The sequence below is a fragment of the Pinus tabuliformis genome, chromosome J (genome assembly GCF_031772625.1).
Source record: "Pinus tabuliformis cultivar Carrire ecotype Pingquan chromosome J, CPIR1, whole genome shotgun sequence".
Classification (NCBI taxonomy): Eukaryota; Viridiplantae; Streptophyta; class Pinopsida; order Pinales; family Pinaceae; genus Pinus; species Pinus tabuliformis.
Genome location: NC_142295.1, coordinates 645,780,461 through 645,805,202, shown reverse-complemented (window position 1 = coordinate 645,805,202; position 24,742 = coordinate 645,780,461). Strand labels below are relative to the sequence as shown.

Below are 24,742 nucleotides of genomic sequence, written 5' to 3'. Positions count from 1 at the left end.
TCTGGATGACATTCTGATTTTTTGTAAAACGTGGGAAGAACATTTAAAGCATGTTAAACAAACATTAGATGTTTTGAAAAGAGAAAAACTTTATGTTAAACTCTCAAAATGTGAATTTGGCAAAACCTCTCTAAATTATTTGGGTCATATAGTAGGGGGAGGTGAATTGAAAATAGATCCCTCTAAAGTGGCAGTCATTGTAAACTGACCTAAACCCAAGTTTGCTACAGAAGTGAGAAGCTTCTTAGGAGCAGCACAGTATTGGAGGTAGTTCATTTCAAACTTTTCCTCAATTGCAACTCCCTTACATGCTTTGACAAGATTGAACAAGGTGTTTCAGTGGGGAGGCAAACAATAGAAAGCCTTCAACACCTTGAAAGACAAAATTAGTACAACACCTGTACTAGCATTGCCAGATCGACAAATACCATTTGAGATACAAACTGATGCCAGTGAATATGCCATGGGAGCAGTGTTGACACAGCACGGTAAACCCATATTTTATCATTCTGAGACTTTTAATCCTGCAGTAGTTAACTATCCTACCTATGATAAAGAATTGTATGCATTAGTTCAGAGTGTGAAAAAGTGGAAACATTATTTAATGGGCAAAGAAGTAGTAATACATACTGATCGTCAGCCACTTCAATATCTACACTCCCAAACTAAGTTGCAACAATCAAGACATTACAGATGGATGGGGTTTCTACAACAGTTTCATTTAGTCATCAGATATAAAAAGGGAATACATAACAAGGTTGCAGATATGTTATCTAGACCCATTATAAATGCATCTACCATCCTTAAGCATAATTCTGTACTACATGAAAGCTACATAGAACAGTATGCTCAGGACGTGGACTTTAAAGATGTATATGCAACTTTGAGTCAAGGCAAGAGAGTAGAAGAATTGGACTATCATGTGAAGGACCGACTCTTATATCATTGTGGGAAACTCTGCATTCCACAAACTGAGAGAGCAAAGATAATTAGGGAAGCACACACTTCTCTGATATCAGGTCACTTTGGGATAAGTAAAACAGTTGCACAACTGCAAAGGTTCTGTTATTGGCCAAAAATGAATGAGACAGTTTCTAGATATGTAAAGGGGTGTGCTATGTGTGCTAAAAGCAAGCCCAGCAACAGAAAACTAGGCTTGTACACTCCATTGCCAGTTCCCTCTCACCCTTGGGAGAGAATTTCCATGGATTTTGTTGGAGGACTGCCCAAATCTAGGAAAGGTCATGATTATCTATATGTTATTGTGGATAGGTTCAACAAAATGTGTATTTTGATACCCTGTAGCAAACAGATTACAGCTAAACAAACTGTAAAACTATTCTTTGAACATGTATGGGTACATTTTGGATTACCCACTTCTATTATATCTAATCGAGACACTCGATTTATGGGGAAGTTTTGGTCCAGTCTGTGGGAACTAATGGACACCAAATTAAAGAAAAGCACAACTTTTCATCCACAAACAGATGGTCAGACAGAAGTAGTAAACGTGACAGTGATCCAGTTACTAAGAGGATATTGCAGCAAACATCCTAAGCTTTGGGATGAGCACTTGTGCTATGTGCAACATGCTTACAATAGAGCCAAACACTCTTCTACATAGAGATCTCCTTTTGAGACTTGCCTTGGTTTCACACCAAGGTCTCCCTTGGATTTTGTCTTTGATAAAGATACCATGGTTGATGGACACAGTGATGTGGACAAAGAAACTAGGTTCATTGAACAAATCCAGGAGATCCACTAGGCAGTACAGGAATAGATGGAAAAGAGCCAGGCCATGTACAAGGCTAGGCATGATAAGCATCGGATGGAGCATAGTTTTCAAGTTGGAGACCAAGTCTAGCTATATATCAGCAAGGACAGGATGCAAGGTGAAGGTAAGAAGCAAGCTAAAACCTATCAGGTATGGACCCTTCAGGATACTTGAGAAGATTGGTGAAAATGCTTTTCGCCTTGATCTGCCAGCTTACATGCACATCTACTCAGTCGTGAACGTGGACTTGTTGAGATTGTTTGAACCTTCAATGATTGAGGACCCTGAAGAGCAGAGTCAATTGCCTAAACCTATCAGGTATGGACCCTTCAGGATACTTGAGAAGATTGGTGAAAATGCTTTTCGCCTTGATCTGCCAGCTTACATGCACATCTACTCAGTCGTGAACGCGGACTGCTTGAGATTGTTTGAACCTTCAATGATTGAGGACCCTGAAGAGCAGAGTCAATTGCCTTATGTTGATGATCTACTACCGGAATATCTTAATGAGCTGCAGGAAGATACAGTGCTGGACAGAAAGGTAAGGACGACGCGTAGTGGACAGGTGGAATACCTCAGAATTGGGCTTAAAGGTTCGAAGCCGAGCAATGCGAAGTGGATTGAGATTGGACAAGTGAAACAACAATTTCCTCACTTGGTTGATGCTTAAAAGAAAACCAAATTTTGGTGGTCCAAAAGTTTTTCAGTTGGGAGGCCATGATCCGAATTGGATCCATAAATGACTGTCATAGAACTGTGACTAAAACAGGTCGAACAAATCCTTGAAGAATCCAAAACAGCAATCGAAAAACACCCTGAACTAGTGGCCATGGCAACTAGCGTGGAACGACGAGGACCTTGGTCAAAGCGCGTTGACCGAGGCCCATGGAGACTGCGCAGGAGGTCAAAATAGCCCCTGGGAGCCCCGGAATGGGAAAAGTAGCTGGTTTTCGACAGGACCGAAATGGTAGGGCCTAAGCACTCTGTGACATCGGGGAGCCAGAGGACCGCGGGCGGAAAAAGGAAAAAAAGTGCCAATGTATAATGGTGGGACCCACGGCTTGGAAACCGGCGGTTTGATCGGGACGCCCTTGAAGGGTAAGAGGTCTTGGAAAAAGCGGAGCGATCACAATCAGCGATCGACGCATGGCAGCGGAGGAGAGAGAAAAACAGCTGCGATCGCGCGTTATCGGTCGAGCAAGTCAATCGACGCGCGAATGACGTTGGATCTAGAGGAGCCAGTGGTGGACGCAGAGCAAGAGGCTTTAATGGCAGATGATGACGAGAAGAGATTTGCGGATATGCTCCTCAAATCAGTGTAGGATCTGTCGAGGCAGATTGAGGTGATGGGGCAAAGATTCACGACAGTAGAGGCCAGACAGCGTGAGAGCCCACGGGTTTTCCAGGTTGGTGAGGGATCGGGTGCATCCCACCATTTGCCAAAGCAGCGTGATACTACGCAGCAGGTGGCCTCACATGCCCCTACACGCTCTACGATGCCCACTTTCTTAGGAGCAAACATGGAGGCCATAGCCCAGCAGGAGGCAGAGCTTGGACACATGGGTGATTATTTTGTAGAGTACCAGGCCTATGGGTAGGAGTTCAGTGAAGCCCTCTCATTCCGTGATTTTGTTCAGCTCCAGCGGGATAGTAGACCCCGTGACCATCACAGAGGGTACTGACATTATCATGATGGTGACACCCACCGTGCAGCGTGTAGATTCCACTTGCCTAAGTTTGATGGCTCATCAAACAGTTCGGCAAAGTCTTGGGTGGAGAAGCTGGACATTTATTTCCAGCTTAACCAGATGTCAGAGACAGAGGCCACCAAGGTGGCAACATTGCATTTGGATGGTGAGGCCCAGGATTGGTGGTTTCATGGGATGGTTACACTAGGACACTCCATGGTGACGACATATGCTGAGTTCACCAGGAGATTGATGGAGCGATTTGATCGGAGGGATCCGGAGCAGCATTTTGTTGAGCTGACAATTCTCAAATAGACAGGGAGCCCAAAGACCTACATTGCAGATTTCTTGAGGGTTTCAATGATGGGGCCAGATCTATCCACGACACGGAGGATCTATATGTATGTTGAGGGGTTAGCAGAGCCACTTCGGAGTCTAGTCAGATTCGCTAGACCGACCACCCTTCAGGATGCTATCAGCAAGACCCGAGACCTACAGGCTGTCTTACCTAGGACCCAGACAACTTACCCCCAGAGACAGACTTTCCAGTCTAAGGGGAAGGATGTGAGGATTCCACCTCCAAAGGGGAATCCAGGACGGGTGTAGATTGACGATGATGTCAAGAGGGAGCTGAAGAAGTGGTTGTGCTTCACATGTCAGACATAGATGTGCTGCTGGCAAGGCGCATTTCATTGAGGTTTTCTCCGAGAGCAGTGGAGAAGAGGATGACGAGGATGGTGTGGAGGTAGGAGATAGCCATGATGGACAGGGACCTTTGCCACCTCCACCACCAGCAGCAGGTGGTGCATCATTTGCACCCACCGGAGGGGCCCTTGCCGCATTGCGAGGAGTTCCCAAGTATCTAACGCTACGTGTACGAGGGACGGTACGTGGCTAGCCAGTGTCAGTTTTGGTTGACAGTGGGGCAACCCACAACTTCATCGATGCACAGATGGTTGAGTAGAGAGGCATAGAGACAAAGAGCTTCGATGGGTTTTCAGTCTTGGTCCTAGGATATCAGACCATGACGTGTGCTCGATATGTTCCAGAGCTTTCAGTGACGATGGGCACCTACACATTGACTGACCACTTTTTTGTGGTCGATATTCTGGACACCAACATGATACTGGGTGTTCAATGGCTCATCACTCTAGGGAAGGTCACGACGGATTGGAAGACCCTAGAGATGGAGTGGGATGATGAGAAGACAGGGAGGCATGAGAAGATACGGGGACAGCATACGTATCTGCCTCAGACTGTTTCGGCTCATCGGATGGAGGCAGTCTTCCGGAAGGGAGACATAGAGTGGGTAGTAGAGCTGCGTGCATCGGAGGCAGGGACTACAGGGCAGACAGTGCACCCGGAGATACAGTCCATCCTTGACCGGTATGCCATAGTATTTGGGGAGATTCCGCCGGGTCAACCACCAGACCGGGGGTTTGAGCACACTATTGAGCTTGAGCAGGGCATACAGGCAGTGATTACTACCCCCTATAGGCATCCCAAGGCTTATCGAGACGAGATAGAGCGGGCCATTTAGGAGTTGCTGCTCTTGGGCACATCCGACCGAGCACTAGTCCTTTTGCTTCTTCTGTGGCGTTGGTGAAGAAGGACGGTACATTGAGGATGTGCATTGACTACATGGTCCTGAACAAGAGGACACTGAAAAACAGGTACCCCATACCCAGGATCGATGAGTTGATGGATGAGTTGAGAGGAGCACAGTTCTTCTCAAAGATTGATTTGAGATCAGGGTACCATTAGATTCGCGTGAGGGAGCAAGACATTCCGAAGACCGCCTTCAGATGTCACTATGGGCACTTTGAGTTTTTCGTGATGCCCTTCGGGCTTACCAACACCACAGCTACATTCCAGTCTTGCATGAATCACATCTTCCGTAGTCACTTGAGGAAGCTTGTGTTGGTGTTCTTTGATGATATACTCATTTATAGCAGGACGTGGGAGGAGCATCTCCAACATATTGAGACAGTATTACACATCTTGGAGGAGCAGCAGTTCTATGCCAAGCTCTACAAATGTGAGTTCGGGTTGACGGAGATGTTATACTTGGGACAGATCATTGGAGTGGATGGAGTGAGGGTCCACAAGGAGAAGATTAGGGTCATCAGAGATTGGCCGGAGCCGAGAAACGTGACGAAACTTCGAGGATTCATTGGCATTTGTACTTACTACCGGAAGTTCGTCAAAGGTTTCTCATAGCTTGCTGCACCCCTTACAGATTTGACGAGGAAGGGGGCATTCAGTTGGTCGGATACATCGCAGCGAGCCTTTGACAGGCTCAAGGAGGTTATGAGTAGCTGCCCAGTGCTTGCATTGCCAGATTTTACGTGGACATTTGTTTTGGAGTGTGATGCGTCGGGAGAGGGGATCAGTGCAATATTGATGCAGGGAGGTCACCCTATAGCCTTTGAGAGTCGGAAGCTCCTTCCGCACGAGAGGTTGTATTCTATATACGCTAAGGTGATGCTGGCCATCATGCATGCATTGGTTAAGTACCGACAGTATTTGGTGGGGAACAAGTTTAGGGTGAGCATTGATCACAATAGCCTCAAGTTCTTTTTGGAGCAGAAGCAGTTGGAGGAGAGGCAACAGAAGTGGATCAGTAAAATCCAAGCATATGACTTTGACATTGAGTATGTCAAGGGTAAGAACAACGTGGTAGCAGATGCCCTTTCATGTAGACCAGCCACATTGTCTCTTATGAGCTTGGATACAGAATGGAGGGCTCGACTCTTAGTAGAGTACTCCAAGGACAAGTTTGCATGTGAGATTCTGGACGGGCAGGTGGCAGATGATAGGTTCAGGGTGATCGATGAGATCATCTATTACAAGGATCGGATCTTCTTGACTGAGGGTTCTCAGCTCAAGAAGAAGATACTCCAGGCATCACATGATTCACCATTGACAGGCCATCAGGGGTTTACCAAAACCTACAGGGCCATTAGAGAGAGGTTCTCTTGGAAGAGCCTCAAGGAGGACGTACTCCGGCATATCAAGGAGTGCGATGTTTGCCAGTGGAACAAGGGAGAGATGAGCCATCCTGCGGGTTTATTGCAGTCGCTACCCATTCCGGAGGGGAAATGGGAGAGCATTTCGATGGACTTCATCACAGGATTGCCCACGGTACAGGGCAAGGATTCTATCTTTGTCATCGTTGACCGACTGACAAAGTATGCACATTTCTTTGCCATATCCGCACACTACACAGCAGCATAGGTGGCTGAGCTATTTTTTAGGGAGATCTTCAGGCTACATGGTCTTCCTAAGACCATCGTTAGTGACAGGGACAACCGTTTCATGGGCGGGTTTTGGTAGGAGCTTTTTCGGTTGGTGGGGACGGAGTTGACTCCGAGTACCAGTTATCACCGATAGATGGATGGGTAGACAGAGATAGTTAACAAGTGGCTAGAGGGCTACTTGCGTAACTATGTCAGTGAGCAACACTGAGCATGGCTGAAGTGGCTGCATCTGGGGGAGTATTTCTACAATACCTCACATCACATATCCATTGGTATGTCACCATTCTATGCCTTATATGGGTATTATCCTTTATCTTTTGTTGACGTGATGTTTGGTGACAGCAGGGTTCCTAGAGCCAAGATTTGGATCCAAGAGAGTCAGGATATCCTCCGAGCTCTCAAGGATAACATGGCTACAACGCAGAACTAGCAGAAGCTGTATGTCGACAGGGGTCGGGTAGAGAGGCAATTCGAGGTGGGGGACATGGTCTACCTACGATTACAGCCATACCGACAGTCGTCACTGAAGCAGAAGGGGGTTGAAAAGCTCAAGCCCCACTTTTATGAGCCATACAGGGTGATACGCAAGATTGGATAGGTTGCATATGAGTTGGAGCTGCCCCAAGGCAGCAAGATTCATAACATTTTTCATGTATCATGTCTGAAAAAGGCATTGGGGCAGCAAGTAATAGTGACAAATGAGCTACCACCTATGGACGATGAGGGGCATTTGGTATTGCAACCGGAACTATCATTGATACCAGGGAGAGGCAACTGCGGAGCAAGACAGTCCGGGAATTCCTTGTGAGGTGGAAGAATTTGCCGGATGAGGATGCCACTTGGGAGAATGAGAAGATCTTACAACATCTATCACTTCAGTTGCTTGAGGACAAGCAACATTTTGCCGGGGGAGACTGTAATATTCCTAATTAGCCCCAGCTAATTGGAATATTCGATTTTGCCAAATTTTGCCTTCTATAGTTATTTTGTAAATAAAAAAGTGAGAAAGGGGGACATAACTCACTTTTAGAATAAAAGTCACTTCCTAGTAGCACAACGTTGTGACTTAAAGGGAGAGCCAAGGGGGCCAAAAGGGGGACGCAGAAATGGAGCTCATGCAGACACATGGAGGGACTGCGCAGGAGGGGAGGAACACGTGGCAAAAGGGGAATCACGCAGGAAAAGGTGAGCATTGGGATTGAGAGAGGCAGAAGCTATAAAAGAGAGAGGAGCCCCCTCATTTTGATCATTCGGTTATGTGCATTTGTGATAGTTGTTTTGGCTTAGAGCACACTGGCTGTTTAGCTAGTCTGCAACACTGTTTAGTGCATTGAGTGTCTCTGTTTGGAGATCTCACCCTTAGCCCCGGGGGACTTCGAGTGCCTGCTAGGGTAAGGTATTTTCGTTGGCATTTCAGCAGCAATATCTTCAGCATTTCAGTAGTGGTTTTATCAGTGTTCTGGAGGACTGCGCAGCACTGGGAGAGGGACACAGTTCTTTTTGTGAGCAGTTTGGATTGAGGGTTTGTGGAGGATTTGAGCCGAGGGATTGAGCAAGAGATCAAATCTTGCATATTGAAGGAGTTTGGCAGAGTTCTAGGCTGAGTGTCGGAGGGTTCTATTCAGTGGCAGCGCAGAGCAGTGAGGAATTGCGTAGAACCCCAAGGGGGTGATTTTCGGGGGTCGGCCATTCCAGGAAAGCTTTCTGGGTTTTTCTGGGTTTCTTGAGTGAGTCCGATTCTAGAGTTGCAACATTTTCTGAGGAGGGGAGCAGTCCCAAATCCTCGTTTGATTTCTAGTAGTAGCAGCAACGCAACAGTTTTCCCAGCAGCTTGGACGCAGATCAGAGAGGGGCCATTCCTTTGCTATTCTGAGTGTATTTCTTCACTTGCCTTGTGCAAGTAGAGGTGTCATCTTCCTGTTCACCTCCTGTACTCATTTTATTACTCAGTATAATAAAATGGCTTAGCATTCTCTCTGCATTTCTTGTGTATCTATTTATGGTTTATTTGATATATACAGTGTCATTGTTACTTGTATCTCTGTGAGCATTCTCGGCTATTATACCACTTGTGTGTTTCTATTATACTCTTAGACAGAGTCTGGAAAGGGCTAGGTAGCCTCCGGATCTCGTCCTCTTTTTAGAGGCGACATATCTGGTAAATGCCCTCCTAGTCCATCTCTGGTTGGAGTTTGCTTGTGTTTGGGGTATATTCCTGATATGGGATATTACAATAGAGGTGAGCGTGCTGTAGGAATTTACAGGGTAAGTTCCTCAGAAAGAATACCAAAAGGACACCGCTCACAACCAGATCTCAAATCAATACACCAGTATTTTTGACGTGGTTAAAACCCTCAGAGTGCAAGGAGGGAAACAGTCCACGGCCCGTCCCAACGTGGGTACTACAGGCAATTTATTAATCAAAGAATGAAAATTTACATAAGCTTCTCTCATGCACGGATTACCCGAACAATGACCCTCCATGCGCTTTAAATAGAACTCATGGACCAATCGGGTGTCAAGCCACGGATCAAGTGTCGGTAATACCGAGGTGAGAGTGAACCGTCGGATCACTACATATCGTGACCGTCGGATTGTAAGTTACAAAATGTACAACGGTAAAGAAACACACTTTACCTAACTCTATACCTAACTCTAAACTAGACCAAGTTGAACTTAACTATATCCTATGTGTCGGAATATCCTAACATCCCCCCTTAAGAACAACTTGGGATAGGATTGAAGGATTTACAAATATGACACAATAGGAGAAGGAAGGAGGCACTAGAGCCTATCCCCCCTTAGTGACAACTTCCTGAACTCCAAGCATATATCGAAGTTTAGTGAACTTCGCCTCTGTGAGAGCCTTTGTGAAGATGTCTGCAACCTGATCATCTGTTGGACAATATTGCACTTCAAGAACATGGTCATGAATGAGCTTTCTGATGAAGTGCATGTGTAGTTCAATGTGTTTGCTGCGCTGATGCTGGACTGGATCTTTGCATAGCTGAATGGCACTTTGATTATCACACCAAAGTGTGGTTGGATGCTGCTGCTCAAAGCCAAACTCTGATAGGATCTGACGAAGCCACAAGGCTTCCTTACTAGCTTCCACGGCACCACGATACTCTGCTTCTGCTGACGAAAGAGAAATGGCAGCCTGTTTCTTACAAGCCCATGTAATAGGTCCTGAACCAAGAGTGAAGACATAACCGGCAGTAGACTTCCGATCATCAGGGTCACCAGCCCAATCAGAATCAGTGAAACCAACTAACAGAGGAGCTGCTTTGGCACTGTAATGAATCCCAAACTGTACTGTACCTCGAACATAACGAAGTATTCTTTTAGCTGCTTTCCAATGACTTTCACGGGGGTTTTGCATAAAACGAGCAACAAGGCCAACAGCAAAGGAAAGATCAGGACGAGTATGGGTTAAATACAAGAGTTTTCCTACAAGTTGACGGTATAAGGTAGCATCAACTTCAGGAGAAGTACAAGAGACTGAAAGTTTGACTCCAGACTGAAAGGGAGAAGGGGCTGGCTTACAGTCTTCCATGTGAAAATGACGAAGAATATCACAAGCATACTTGGACTGGGAAAGGGAAATACCCTCCTTGGATTGCAAGACTTGAAGACCGAGAAAATAGTGTAAGTGTCCTAAGTCTGTCATTTCAAATTTCTTTTTAAGGCTAGACTTCACATGGTTTATAAGGTTGGGATCACTACCAGTAAGGATAAGATCATCAACATAAAGAACAAGGATGATAAGAGAGTTGCCCACTTTCTTGGTGTAGACAGTATTGTCAGAATGACACCTAGAAAAGCCAGATTCTAAAAGAAAGCTATCCATTTTGGCATACCAAGCCCGAGGAGCTTGCTTGAGACCATAAAGGGATTTCTTAAGTCGACACACAAGGCTGGAGTCTGTTTGTATGAAGCCAATGGGTTGTTCCATATAGATTTCTTCCTGCAAGTCCCCATGCAAGAAGGCAGATTTAACATCCATCTGATGGACTTCCCATTTTAAAGAGGCAGCAAGGGAAAGAACAAGGCGGATAGAGTTCATTTTGGCAACAGGGGAGAAGGTTTCAGTGTAGTCAATGCCTTCAACCTGTGAAAAGCCCTTAGCAACAAGACGAGCTTTATGTTTATCAACTTTCCCATCTGGTCCATACTTGGTTCTGTAAACCCATTTACATCTAACAAGTTTGCGTCCCTTTGGTAGAGGAACAAGATCCCATGTATCATTTGTCATCAATGAATGATATTCTTCATTCATAGCTGCTTCCCAATGTGGATGGCCTGAAGCTTCTGCAAAAGTGTCAGGATCATGATTTACTGGAGCTTGAGCCAGTAAAGAAGAGGCTCTTTCAAACTGAGAACGTGTACGTCGCTGATCTGTAGGATCACCGGCAAGATCACCTGCTGCATCCCGAGTAGCACGGACCCATCTTGGAAGTTGAGGATCCTGAGAAGGTGGGGGAGGATTGTCATCCTCACTTTCATCATCTGAAGAAGAAATGTTTTCAAAAGTAGAAGAGATAGGAAGAGGTGGCACATCCGCCGGACTAGGCTCGCAGGCCGATTTATTTTCATCAAATTTTACATCTCTTCTAATGATAACATTTTTGGACTTAAATGGAATAAGTCTATAACCTTTTACATCTTCAGAATATCCAACAAAAGTACATTTCTCACTCTTAGGTTCTAAAGCTTTATGCTTTTCATCTGGAATATGGGCCCATGCTTCACTTCCAAACACACGAAAGTGACTTACATCTGGTTTAATGGAACTCCAAGCTTCTTCTGGAGTGATATTCTCTAGAACCTTAGTAGGAGTGCGATTGATTATATAATTTGCACAATTAATTGCTTCGGCCCAAAAACTAAGACTGAGTCCTTTAGATTGCAGCATACAATTAGCCATTTCCTTTAAGGTGCGATTTTTCCTTTCAGCTACACCATTTTGTTGTGGAGTGTATGGAACAGTATGTTGCATTTGAATTCCATTTTCGGTGCAAAAGTTGATGAATGTGTTTTTAACATATTCTCCACCATTATCAGTTCTTAGCTTAAGAATTTGATGTCCAGATTGTTTTTCAACAAAGGCTTTGAAGGCCAAAAAGGTGTTAAATACTTCGCTCTTGAGTTTTAAGAAGTATACCCAAGTGCGTCTGGAGAAATCATCAATGAAAGTTAAGAAGTACTTGCAGCCAGAGAATGAAGCAACAGGAAGAGGACCACATAAATCACTGTGCACAAGCTGTAAAGGGGCTGAGGCGTGCCAAGAGGCACGTTTGTCAAAACTGTCCCGATGATGTTTTCCGAGTACACATCCGGAACAAACACCATCTCTGCAAGATACCATAGGAAGACCTGTCACCATATTTTCTTTACATAGATGCTGAAGGGAGCGATAGTTTAAGTGACCAAATCGCTCATGCCAAAGTTTGCTCACTTCATCATTATGAGCAACAAATACTGAGGGAAGATTTGATGACCCAAAGTTGTGAAACTTATACAACCTTTTGGAATCATCAGCAAGACCAGTAGCTAGAATCTGTTTAGGATCTTTTAGATCCTTGATTACAACATCATGAGGTGAAAATTCAACAATTTTACCTTCACCTGAATGAGTTATCTGATAGACAGATAGAAGGTTGCAGGATAAGGTTGGAACACATAATACATCATTAAACTGACCATTGTCTAGATGAACAGTTCCAGTCCCTACAACATTAAGAGATCTATCATCACCAATATATATATTTTTGGTGTTACAATCATTTAAAGAAGAAAACATGGCTTGGTTTTTGGCCATGTGACAAGAGGCTCCAGAATCAATGAGCCACTCATGAGAATGAGAAGAAGAAGAAGATACATTTAATGCATAACCAGACTGAGATGATTGACAATGACATGCAGAAAGTGCCATTTCGGAAGTTGAAGTTGAAGTAGGCTCCACATGGATGTTATGTTTCTTCATTGCGGCTTCCAAGGCTTCCATCTTCTTAAAGCATTTAGATTCTAAGTGGCCATCTCGATTACAAAAGTTACAATGTCTATCAGTCTTCTTCCATTTGTTTTTATTGGTCTTATCATTTTGCTGAAATGATCTTTCATTTTGAGGCTGAGATGGTTTAGGACCATTCTTTTGAGGATATGACTTCTTAGGATTCTTTGAATTTGGTTGCTGCTGGGCGGCTAACGCTTTCGTGGAAGAGTTTCCAAGATTAAGAAGACCAAGGTGTAAGAGTTTTTCTTGTTCTCTTATTAAGGAATCACAAAAGGAGTCAAAGGAAGGGGCCTTGTAGTCTTGTCCTTGACAAATGAAAGCTTCCCTTGTAGAATGGAAAGTGGAAACAAATACAGAGTAGGCTGGTCCCAACTTAGTAAGGATGGAATAAATAAGGTTACCATCTTCTTTCTTAACTTTAACACCTTCCAAGAGATATCTAAGGGTCTTGAATTTGGACAAGAAATCTTCAATGCAAGAAAAATTATTAGGATCCAAAGTAAGCAGCTCATTTTCAAGTTGATGGGCTCTAATTTCATTTTTAATCCAAAAACTTTAGCAAGTTTTTCTAATGCTTCATGAGGAGTCTCAAGTTCTGCAATGTGGAATCTAAGATCAGGAGAAACAGACATCCCTATCAAACCACGTGCTTGATCTTGTCTATTTTCCCATTTTGCCGCCTTGTCTTCATCTTTTGGTTTCTTCTCTTGGTCTGTGGCTATTCTGTAGAGACCTTTACTTCTAAGTAAATCTCCCATGTAGGCTACCCATTGGAAGTAGTTAGTGCTGTCAAGAATGACTTGGCATGGACTTTCCATTTTTAAAAAAAACTGAAGCTGAAGATGCTGAAAGTAAGTGTTCCAATGGATAGATCTCGAAAAAATAGGCGGTTTTAAAAAAAACGGCTCTGAAAAAGGCTTCCGGATGAAGAAGTTATGGCTTTTTGAAAAAAAATTGTTGACGTTGCCGGCAAAGTGCGCGAATGTGCGGGAATGAAAAAATCCGCCCCCACAAAATGGAGACTTGAACCCAAGACCTCTACTCTCTTAAAATAGCTTTGAACCAATTGATCTATACAAAAATTTTGAGAGAGAGAGAGAGAGGGGGGGGGGGCCTTGGTTTGCGTGCTTGCCTTGAGAAAGCTCTTTTTCCCTACAAAACACAAAACACAAAACCCAACACGAATATGCAAAGAAAAACGAACCTTACGGCTCGAAGTTAGCTTTAGCCAAAAAACTAGAAATTTAAAAAAAAAATCTCAAAGTTAGCTTTAGCCGAAAAACTAAATATTTTTCTCAATGTTTCTGATTTTCCGAGATCACACTAAGGTGCAGGGAAAAGAGCATACGCATGAGAAAAATCCTTCCTTTCTGTTTCTGATTTGCCCAGATCGCACAGAGTCGCAGGGCAAAGAGCATACGCAGAAATGAAAGGTATAGATCCGGTTAAAAAAAAAAAAAAAGGCTAAATAAACTAAGACCGAAATAAGCAGAGAGAAAATAACAGTACACTGCAAAAAAAAACACTGTATACCTCCCGATCTGAAAAATGACGCAGCTAGGGCTATCAGAAACCTTTTCGCGTGAAACGAAAGGGGTTCCTCACTGGAACAGATGCTCCGAACGCAACAGAGCAGTCCTCTCGGCCCGAAAGCAGTCAGAAGCAACAGATCTAGGAAACGACAGCCGCATGCAGTTCTACCGGCTTCAGATTTGGATCACCAACGGACGCGGCCCTCAAATAGCTCTGATACCATGTAGGAATTTACAGGGTAAGTTCCTCAGAAAGAATACCAAAAGGACACCGCTCACAACCAGATCTCAAATCAATACACCAGTATTTTTGACGTGGTTAAAACCCTCAGAGTGCAAGGAGGGAAACAGTCCACGGCCCGTCCCAACGTGGGTACTACAGGCAATTTATTAATCAAAGAATGAAAATTTACATAAGCTTCTCTCATGCACGGATTACCCGAACAATGACCCTCCATGCGCTTTAAATAGAACTCATGGACCAATCGGGTGTCAAGCCACGGATCAAGTGTCGGTAATACCGAGGTGAGAGTGAACCGTCGGATCACTACATATCGTGACCGTCGGATTGTAAGTTACAATATGTACAACGGTAAAGAAACACACTTTACCTAACTCTATACCTAACTCTAAACTAGACCAAGTTGAACTTAACTATATCCTATGTGTCGGAATATCCTAACACGTGCAACATTAAATGATATGAAGTTTTGATAGAAGAAGAAGGCAATGGTGAGATCAAGCTCTTCTCATCTCTCTTTTTGGAAAATCTTGTCCATTGGACCAAGTGCTCTTCTTTTTGCTGCTTGTCTCCAGTAGAAGTAGAACTCTCAAATGGAAATTTGGTGTTGGCTTTCCTCAAAAATGGAAGGGGGTCTTCATTCTTGGGTTTTCTTGATTTTGAAGCCACATGTTCCATACCAACAGTGGACTCCTTTTCCAATTCTTTTCTCTTTTGTAAAGAAATAGCTTTACAAACTCCAATCCCATAACCCGGTAAAGCCAACAAATGTGCTTTCACACGATAATATGTGCTTTTGAAAGAAATGTGACAAAAGTTGCATTTCCATTGCACATTGCCTCCTCCCTTTCCCTTGGTGTTTGTCCCATCCTCTCTTGTGACATATTTCCACAATGGATATTTATCATTGTCTTTATGTCCTCCTCTTCCCTCAACATTACTTGCAACAGACTCTGATGATATTGGGGGAGGAGGGGCATCTCCACGCATGACATTCTTGCCCTTCCTTTGCCGCCTAATTGCTACCTTTGATTGAGCCATGAATACTGTAAAAGAAATGAACAAAACATGCACAAATTTGTAAACAAAAAATCATATACAAACTGCTGTAATAGAATAAGAAATGCAAAAAAATGGAGTTGAAATGCACTTACCTGGTGCTTGAATCTCCTTGCCGAACACTCTACTCCCTTAGCTCCTTGCTCCAAACCCTTCCCCACTTGCCATCAACTCAAACAATGCTTGCCAAATGATAAACAGTGTGACTGTAATGAGCAAATGCGGTCTTTTATAACCCGCAGGAGTCACTTTTCCGCCAAACGAATCCTGGAAAACAGGGCATGCAGTCAAAAATCGGGACACGTTGGAGAATTTCGAGACACGCTTGGTTTTCGATGTGTCCTGATAGGATTCGACGTGTCATGTTTTTTGGACACGTTTTTTGGATGAATCGTGTCCAACACGCCGAATTCGGACACATGGCCACTATATAACGAATCCGGTTATATATATATATATTAAAAAGGAAAAAGAATTATATACCCACACGTCCCCCTGTCCCCCCTAAATGCCAATAAAATTTAAGGGTACTCCCACACATCCCCCTTGTGCGTCTCCCCATCCCGGACTCTTGGTGGAACATTGTTGCAAACATTCTCACCAAGCCTCTGTCTAGAGTGAAGTTTGTATACTTCAGAGACAAACTTGGCATGATGCAGAATGCCTCCCTTGTTGAGAGGGAGTGTGATGTTTTTTGCAGGATTGGGCAGACATTCTCCCACAGGGTCATGCTGATTTGACTAGTGGGGGAATGATGCATTTGCCCATGGAGCCATGTTGATTTGGTTAGGGGTGAATGGCCCAGGGCAACTGCAGCATACTGCAAACATTCTTGCATTGGAGCCAAGCTGATTTGGAATCCATAGGGTCATGGGGTCATGCATATTTGACTAGGGAAGAATGATGCATTCACCTAAGAAGTCATGCTCATTTGGCTGGGCCATGTTGATTTGGCCAGGGGCAGACCTTCTCCTAAAAGCCACGTCGATTTGGCTGGGTCATGTTGATTTGACCAGGGGAGATTGATACATTTATCCATGGAGCTGTGCTAAGTTGGCTAGGGGTAAATGGCCTACTTTGGGATGGAGTGATCTATATCTATAGACGTGCATGTGAGGGGACACTACATCAACATAGCAAGCTTATGGACTTTTCTAGTGGAGGAGAAATTTCACCTATGGAGAAAACTGTTTTCAGCGAAATGGAATACCTCCCTCCCCAAGAGGGAGTGTTGATTTTTGTGTAGCATCGAGAGGTATTCCTGCATGTCTAGAGAGTCTTCAAGTCAGTGTAGATGAATTATGTAAATTTTTATTTTATTAAGTCAATTCGGGCCAGTAAAAGACAAGTTGGCCAGCCAATGAAGGGAAGTGTTCCTTGGGTTGTCACACCGCCTGGACGTGTATAAATAAGATGTTAAGATGCCTCATTTGGAGATCAATGAAGAGCAAGTCTGAGCAAGGAGAAATCAGTTTTTCTGAGGTCTATCTTTTCTTCATTGGACAACCACGTGTGAGAAGAACAGGCCAAGTTGACCAGACCTTTGACTGAGCTTGACTGCAGAAGTTTGATTGGATTTGACCGCAACATGTGGATCAAATTTGACCACAAGTTTGACAACAAACTGCAGGCCGTGGACCACAGTTGACCACAGTTGACCACAGTGGATCACATTTGACCACAAGTTTGACAACAAACTGCAGGCCGTGGACCACAGTTGACCGCAGGCTGCTTACTGAAGGGCAGAATTTGACTTTTGACTGGTTTTGACCAGCATTGACCAGCTGCTAAATTGGACCAGGTTTGACAGGTATTTGAATTGGATTATCGGTACAGATATCTAGACAAATCGCTGATTTGTAAACCTTGCTGAAGAATAATTTCCCATAAGAAAAGTTGCTGGGTTTTCTCCCAAGGTTGGGTTTCCTAGGGTAAAGTTTTTGTCTGTATTGTGCATGGCTGTCTTTCTATGATCTTTACTGTTTCCGCTGCATTTATTGTTGAGATTTTCTGACTGTAATTATTCAATGATAGCAGTGGCATAAAAAACTCTGAAAAATCATTAGAAAGTAATTATCTCACAGAAAATTGTATTCTACTGCACTTGCATAGATTTTCAACAATGTCGTGCCATTAGTGTAGTGACGTAGACCATTACAGAAATGTCCGAAGTGGCTCATAAAGATACTTGAAAGTGTTTGCCATGTGAGGTTGGAAGGATAGGAACCAGAAATTCAACAAGACAATATGATGGAGGTGATTTAGATGCTTAAGATTAAGTAATGCCAATGATAAGGATGTTTCATATAATTGTGGATTGGATTTATCTAATAACTTTGAACCAATTTCTTTTGAAGAAGCTGCTTTTCATGATGAGTGGAAGGAAGCTATGCAGAGGGAGTATGATGCTCTTATGAAGAATGTGACATGGGAGCTGGTGGATCCTCCATTTCCGTTGCATTTAATTTCTTCCTTATCTTTTGTATTTAGGTTTAATCCTTTCTTCCGTTTATCTTTGTAAGACTCATGGATGTTTTAACTTTCTCAGTATTGCATGTTTTGACTACACACGTCCACAAATGGTTTGAATTATAATCTGGGTATAACACTTCAATACAGCTCGAATGGATGGTATCATTTTAAATTCTGGAACTTCTAAATCACATTGTATAATCACTTTGGCTACAATTATTCTCTTGAGGTTTTGTCATTTACAGCATTGGTCTGGATTATTTATAAGCTGGAATCAGACACTATAACATAATCTTGTGATTGGGTTATACCTTAGAGTATGGCATACTTCATACAGTCCAGCATTTCTTGTGAGAAATTTTACACATGTTGTTACTTGCTTTCATAATTGACTGCTGGAAACAACTTTAAATTGTGGCATATGGTGAATTGATCAAACGAGTTAACTTTGTGCTCATCACATCAGTTCACATGCTTAACGGGTAAATCAATTGTCTGTGTAAATCATGCGTAATCAGCTAAAGGTAACAACATTCCCACACTAAAGCACTTAGGCTTGATTGTTTTAGGGACACCCCCCTAGGCCAGGGAACTCCATCTCTGTAATCTGAAGTAAGAGGCAAGGCCATTGATGTGATAGGGGTTCTTTTTCTAGTAGTTGCTTCTAGGCTCTCCTATTGAGGGTAGGTCTTTTTCTTTTGTGAGTGTTTGAGTAGTTACATGCACCTAATGGGTTAACCAACTGTCAGCTAGAGTATCAGCCTCTTAGGTAGGAGTGCCATGCCATCACTCTAACTAAGGTCAAGCATATACCCATAATGAGCCATCAATATTTCTGTGAAGCATCACCAAGGGGCTAAAAGACATAGCACTCTCCTAACAGGGTGAAAATGCTGTTGGGATAACCCCAAGAGCTAAAAGATGCATTATCTTGTTGTGAAGCAAATTTATTGGCGAAGCTTATTTGACAATTTTCCTTTTTGAAATTATAAGCTGTCAATTTGTATTTTTATAATATACTTGTGTAAGAGGATTGAAATGTTTTAGCATATTTACTTTAGTAATGCTTTTGCAGTAAGCCACTTTCTGGCTATATATAGCAAAGCTAACAGGCATGTGTGAATAATACAATTTTCCTCATTTTACACACATGAATGAAGAAAGAGATATCGAAATACCCATGGCTTTATGATGCAGAATGACTAATCCTGAACTCTTGTGTTGTTTCCCATTATATTCTTTAAAACTTGCAATCTTCATATCATTTTGAACGTTTTTCCTCTTCTTAGTAGCCTCAAAGTTCCTAAATTTTGAATATAGCTTTAGTTTCTCTCTGTCATTGTTTTTGGTCCTTGATGTAGTTTTTGTGTCAATATTTCCATTTAACCATGATATATCACGTTCGTTGGCAGGAAACATTGGTACATTCAAGTAATTATTTAGCTGCTAGAACCTCAAAGATGGCAAAAGGGTCCCAACAAATGCAAGTAACAGATTTTGTCAAAGCTTGCATTTCCTTCAATGAAGTAACTATACCTTGTGTTGAAAGCATTTTAAGGCGGCTATATTTATTCCTTGAAACTGCTGAGGTAAGAACATTAGATAATCAGAATTACTTTTTTGTATCTTGAGCTAACATCTTCAGAATGCTAATTGTGATACTTTTTTTTCTTAGGAGATTTAAGTCTTATCATGAAGGACATCAATCATAAATGTTGTGGTCAAACCTCTTGTACATGACAGGTGGCCTTGCAAAATGCACTTGTTTCACATACAGAAGGCCTACTCAAGACTGCGATAAGCTCTTTACAGGAGATTCAAACCAATAATGGTGAGTATAAAATATTTCATTAGTTTCATTGTTATTATGAATTAGCTTTTCCACTGTTGCATGTAAAAGTATTGCTTTCGTACAATAAAATAAAGGTATTTTGATGTTATCTAAACAGTGAAATTGGTTATCTATTGCGCCTCTACATTTATCATTTGGAACCGAGTAAAGTTGCAAGTGCATAAAAAATTATCATGCTTAGCACATATCTGAATTTTCTTTTGTCAGAACACAGGGTATTACCTAGGGTACGTGAAAATCTCTGTTACTACATCTAGAGTTGTAAAATAGAAATACTTTTAACCAAAATATATATTTACAATAGTACGTATAGATGTAAATGCAGTTATAAAAATATATATTTTTATGTATACAGAGATGTCGAAGGTGTTCTCAATATATATTTTTAATGTATGCAGGTGACTTTTAATTACACCAGATATAGATATGAACAAATATGTTTTCAGAGACTATACTCTGTAGAGCTGCTGAACATGAGAAGAACAGATCTAAAAATAATTTATGGCAACAGATTTATTAGTCCAGTAAATCCAACCCTTTAACTTCTATATGTTTGTCAATTCACTAATCAAAATCTGCTCAATGTTATGTCAAATTAGCATGCGTAACCAGCGGTAGAAACTACTCAATCAAGAATATAACATAAGCTGGAAATCAAATCTGCAAGTACACAAAGTTTGGACAGCAGGAACACATAACATATATATGTATATAAGAATAAGATGAAGGACAAGTACATACAACAACTTAATACAAGCTTGTACAAGCCCTGTGCTCCAAGCCCTGGCTATGAGTACACTTGCTACAACAAATAGAATTCAAATCAATGATGAAGTTGATAGCAGACTTTTAACAAACGCTTGGCTGTAGGTGTCCACATGCAGACAGAGGATTTCCCCACTGGTAGATTGCTGAAACTGTCCACCAAATCCCACGTTCCCATAAGCCAGAAATTCACCCACCGATAGACAAGAAATATGCTCGATTTTGATGTGTATTAATGCTGCTACAGGATGACTCGATTTGCTGAGTAGACACAGTGAATGCATCTCATTTATCCCTCTGTTTGCTTCCCAGAACTTACACTAAACACACGATTTAGCCTCTGATATCTCCAGGGAATGCTAAGGGGTTCCTTCTCAAAATTGTAGCGCGAACTACCTATACTTGGCCTATAGAGAAGGGTTCTTTGCTGCCAGAGGAACAACTTGATCTTGTGACCAGAATAGCAGAGAATGAGAGATGCCACGAGATAATTTATAAAATCAACTGATAACACCTCAATAGTTGCTCAATCTCTGCAAATGCTTTCTCCTTATCAACAATGAAGCCCAATGTTAGAACTCGATTCATCCCGCTCCAGCACTAGCCAGGGTGTATAGTTTCAACAACGAAACCAACAACTAGAATGAGGCTTCCCAAAAATCAATTTCTCAAGTGATCAAATGCAAGAATGAGAAGAGACTCCTTATTTCCCTTTTTTTATAACTCACTTGACTCTTTTGTCACCCTTTTACTTTTTATTTTAATAAAGTCACTTTAGTGGGTTTTCTCACTTTATAATCTAAAAATGACTTTTCATTAGCTTAGGAACCATGTCTCATTTTTCTCCACTTAGCTTTTATAAGGTGACAATAATTTTTGAACCATGCAAAATGCAAGATTTCGATGTTGTAAGGTCCAACCAACAAGAGCAACCTCGAAACAAGCCAATGCTTCAATCCTAGTTGAATTTGGGCCCTATGCATTTAGATAATAAATATAAACATCCCGGAAATATACATTGCATACAATAACCATAAAAACATATTCAGTAATAAAATACTCACAAGATATCAATGAACAATCCTTCATTATCCCAAATTGACATCTCCAAGACAAGGACAAGTTTCCAATAGCATAATATCCACAAAGATCACATCTCCACAACAGTAGCAAGGTACAAGAGCAAGGCCAAAATGTCTTAAGAGGCCTAAATAGTCCACAACTCTGAAACCGGATTCATCCAAAAATGGTGAAGTGTTCGAATCCTACGAATCAGAGATGATTCGCTGGGATTCGAATCCCAAAAACGGGACATGACATGTCCTAACGGGGCATGACCGAATCTCGATCGTGTTTCGTTAGGACACATCGTGTCCCGTTTTTGGGATTCGAATCCCGTAAAAGTGAAACCCACAGCTTTAAAACAACATTGTTCTTTTAATTTTTTACCATTTCTCTCATTCATTTTTGCAAACAGTGAGGTGTGGGCAAGGAGCTAAGGGTTTGGAGCGTTCGACAAGGAGATTCAAGCACCAGGTAAGTGCATTTCATCTCTATTTCTTTGTATTTCTATTACAAAAGTTTGTATATGCATTTCTTTTACAAATTTGTGCATGTTTTGTTTATTTTTTTTACAGTATTCATGGCTCAACCAAGGGCAGCAGGTAGGGGGCAAAGGACGGGGAAGAATGTCCCCATTGGAGATGCCCCTCCTCCCCCAATATCATCAGAGTCTGCTGCAAGTAATGTTGAGGGAAAACTTCCTCCTAAAGACAACATTGAGAAATATCCCTTGTGGAAATATGGCACAAGAGAGGACGGGCCAAGCACCAAGGGGAAGGGAGGAGGCAATGTGCATTGGAGATGCAACTTTTGCAATAGTTCTTTCACAAGCACATATTACCATGTGAAAAACCATTTGTTGGCTTTACCAGGTTATGGAGTTGGAGCTTGTAAAGCGGTTTCTTTATAAAAGAGGAAATAAATGGAAAAGGAGTTCACTGTTAGTATGGCAAATGTGGCTGCAAAATAAAGAAAAACCAAGAATGATGACCCCCTTCCATTTTTGAGGAAAGGCACCACCAGATTTCCATTTGAGAGTTCCATTGGGGCACAAGCAACAAAAAGAAAGGCAATTTCACTTGGTCCATTGGAAAAGATTTTTCAAAAAGAGAAACAGGAAGAGCTTGATCTCACCATTGCCTTCTTTTTCTAGCAAAACTTCATATCCTTTAATGTTGCACGCTCACCTCTATTTATTGAGATGTGCCGAGCTCTAACTCACGGGTTTCCATCATGGTATGTGCCTCCTGGTTTAGAGAAGCTTAGAACCACATTGTTGACGAAAGCAAAAAGGGAGGTGCAAAAAATGCTTGAGACTATTAAAGCATCATGGCCAACATATGGGGTTATCATTGTTTCTGATAGATGGACAGATCCAGCATGACACCCACTCATCAACTTCATGGTGTCTTCCTTGAATTGTCCAATTTTTTTGAAAACAGTGGATACACTTGGAGAATACAAGGATGCACAATTTATGGGTGAGTTATTTATTAAAGTTATTAAAGATGTAGGTGTTGATTCTTGTGTGCAAATCATTACAGATAATGCACCTGTTTGCAAGGCTGCTGGCATGATTATGGAAGCTAAATATCCACAAGTGTTTTGGACACCTTGTGTTGTCCATTCATTGAACTTAGCACTGAAATCCATTGCTTCTGATGTGCTTTGGATTGGTAACATTATTGAGGACGCACGACATATCCGTAACTTTGTGCAAAATCATACAAATGCCCTCACTATTTACAAGGAGTACAACAATCTATCATTGTTGAAGATTGCTGATGCACGATTTGCCTCTTCATTCATCATGTTGAAGAGGTTGAGGGAGGTCAAGACCACTCTTGGGGCCATGGTTATTTTTGAGTTTTGGTCCTTTTGGAGAAAGACAGATCAAGTAGCCTCTAAAAGAGTGAAGGACACAGTGCTAGATGATGCTTGGTGGGAGAGGGTAGATCTATTATTCAAATCATGGACCCTATCATTTCTTTGCTTCAATTTGCAGATACAGACAAACCCGACCTAGAAGAGGTTTATGAGGGATGGGATTCCATGATTGAGTCTGTGAGGAGCATTATTCTACAGAGTGAGTGCCCTGAGTACGAGACATCACTAGAGGCCTTCTGTGGTACTATACAGGATATCCTTGTCAGAAGATGGGACAAGAATTCCACACCTTTACATTGTTTGGCTCACTCATTGAACCCAAAATACTACAGCCATGAGTGGCTGAATAGTGGACCTTCCCGCAGATTCCCTCCTCACATGGATGGTGAAATCTCACAGGGGAGGAAAGATGCATTCAGGCGGGTTTTTTAGGATAGAACATTGCTTGATGAGGTGGAGGATGCGTTTGCAGAGTTTTCCACTGGCACTAGTCGATTTGCAAGATATGATGTGATTAGAGACAGGGGGGCTAAGAAGCCCTATTCTTGGTGGGCAAATCATGGGGGAACAAGCCCTCCTCTTTAGCAGTTAGCCATGAGGCTCCTCTCTCAGGTGACTTCATCCTCTTGTTGCGAGATGAATTGGAGCACATATGGGAATTTGCATAGTGTGAAGAAGAGCAGGGCTTGAGCAGTCCAAGGCAGAGACAATGGTGTATGTGTACACCGACCTTCGTCTTATTTACAGGCAGAGGGAGGAGTGGTTGAAGGGAAAGACAAAGATGTGGGATGTCTTTCCTGATGATATGTGTCTAGAAAATAGTGTTGAGTTGGCATTGGTCAACATGGATCTCAATGATCTAGTGCTAGAGTTTGTTAGATTTGATGATGGTGATATTATAGAGGGCTCATCCTCCACACCAGCAGATGCAGAGGCAACTATGGATACAGGGGAGGAGGAGGATGCAAAGGAGAGCAGTGGTGAGCATGATGATGAGGACATTGGTGCTGATTCTGATGATGACTATGAGGATTGATGACTCATGAGTCATGGGCTACCTACTGCCTTGAGGCTTGTATATCTGTAGTTGTTTTATATTTTCTATTTCTATTTGCCATTGGCATTGCACTGCCT

At 42.4% G+C, this 24,742-nt stretch overlaps 1 protein-coding gene across 1 annotated transcript in view; it reads left to right on the top strand.

Moving 5' to 3' along the window:
* LOC149228578 (uncharacterized) overlaps positions 1-24,742 on the top strand; it is a 465,738-nt gene that overhangs the window by 235,724 nt on the left and 205,272 nt on the right. Inside the window, exons 10-11 of the mRNA XM_089378272.1 lie at positions 19,455-19,631; positions 19,786-19,873. Of these exons, the coding sequence (XP_089234398.1) occupies positions 19,455-19,631; positions 19,786-19,873 (265 nt within the window). The remainder of the gene's footprint in view (positions 1-19,454; positions 19,632-19,785; positions 19,874-24,742) is intronic.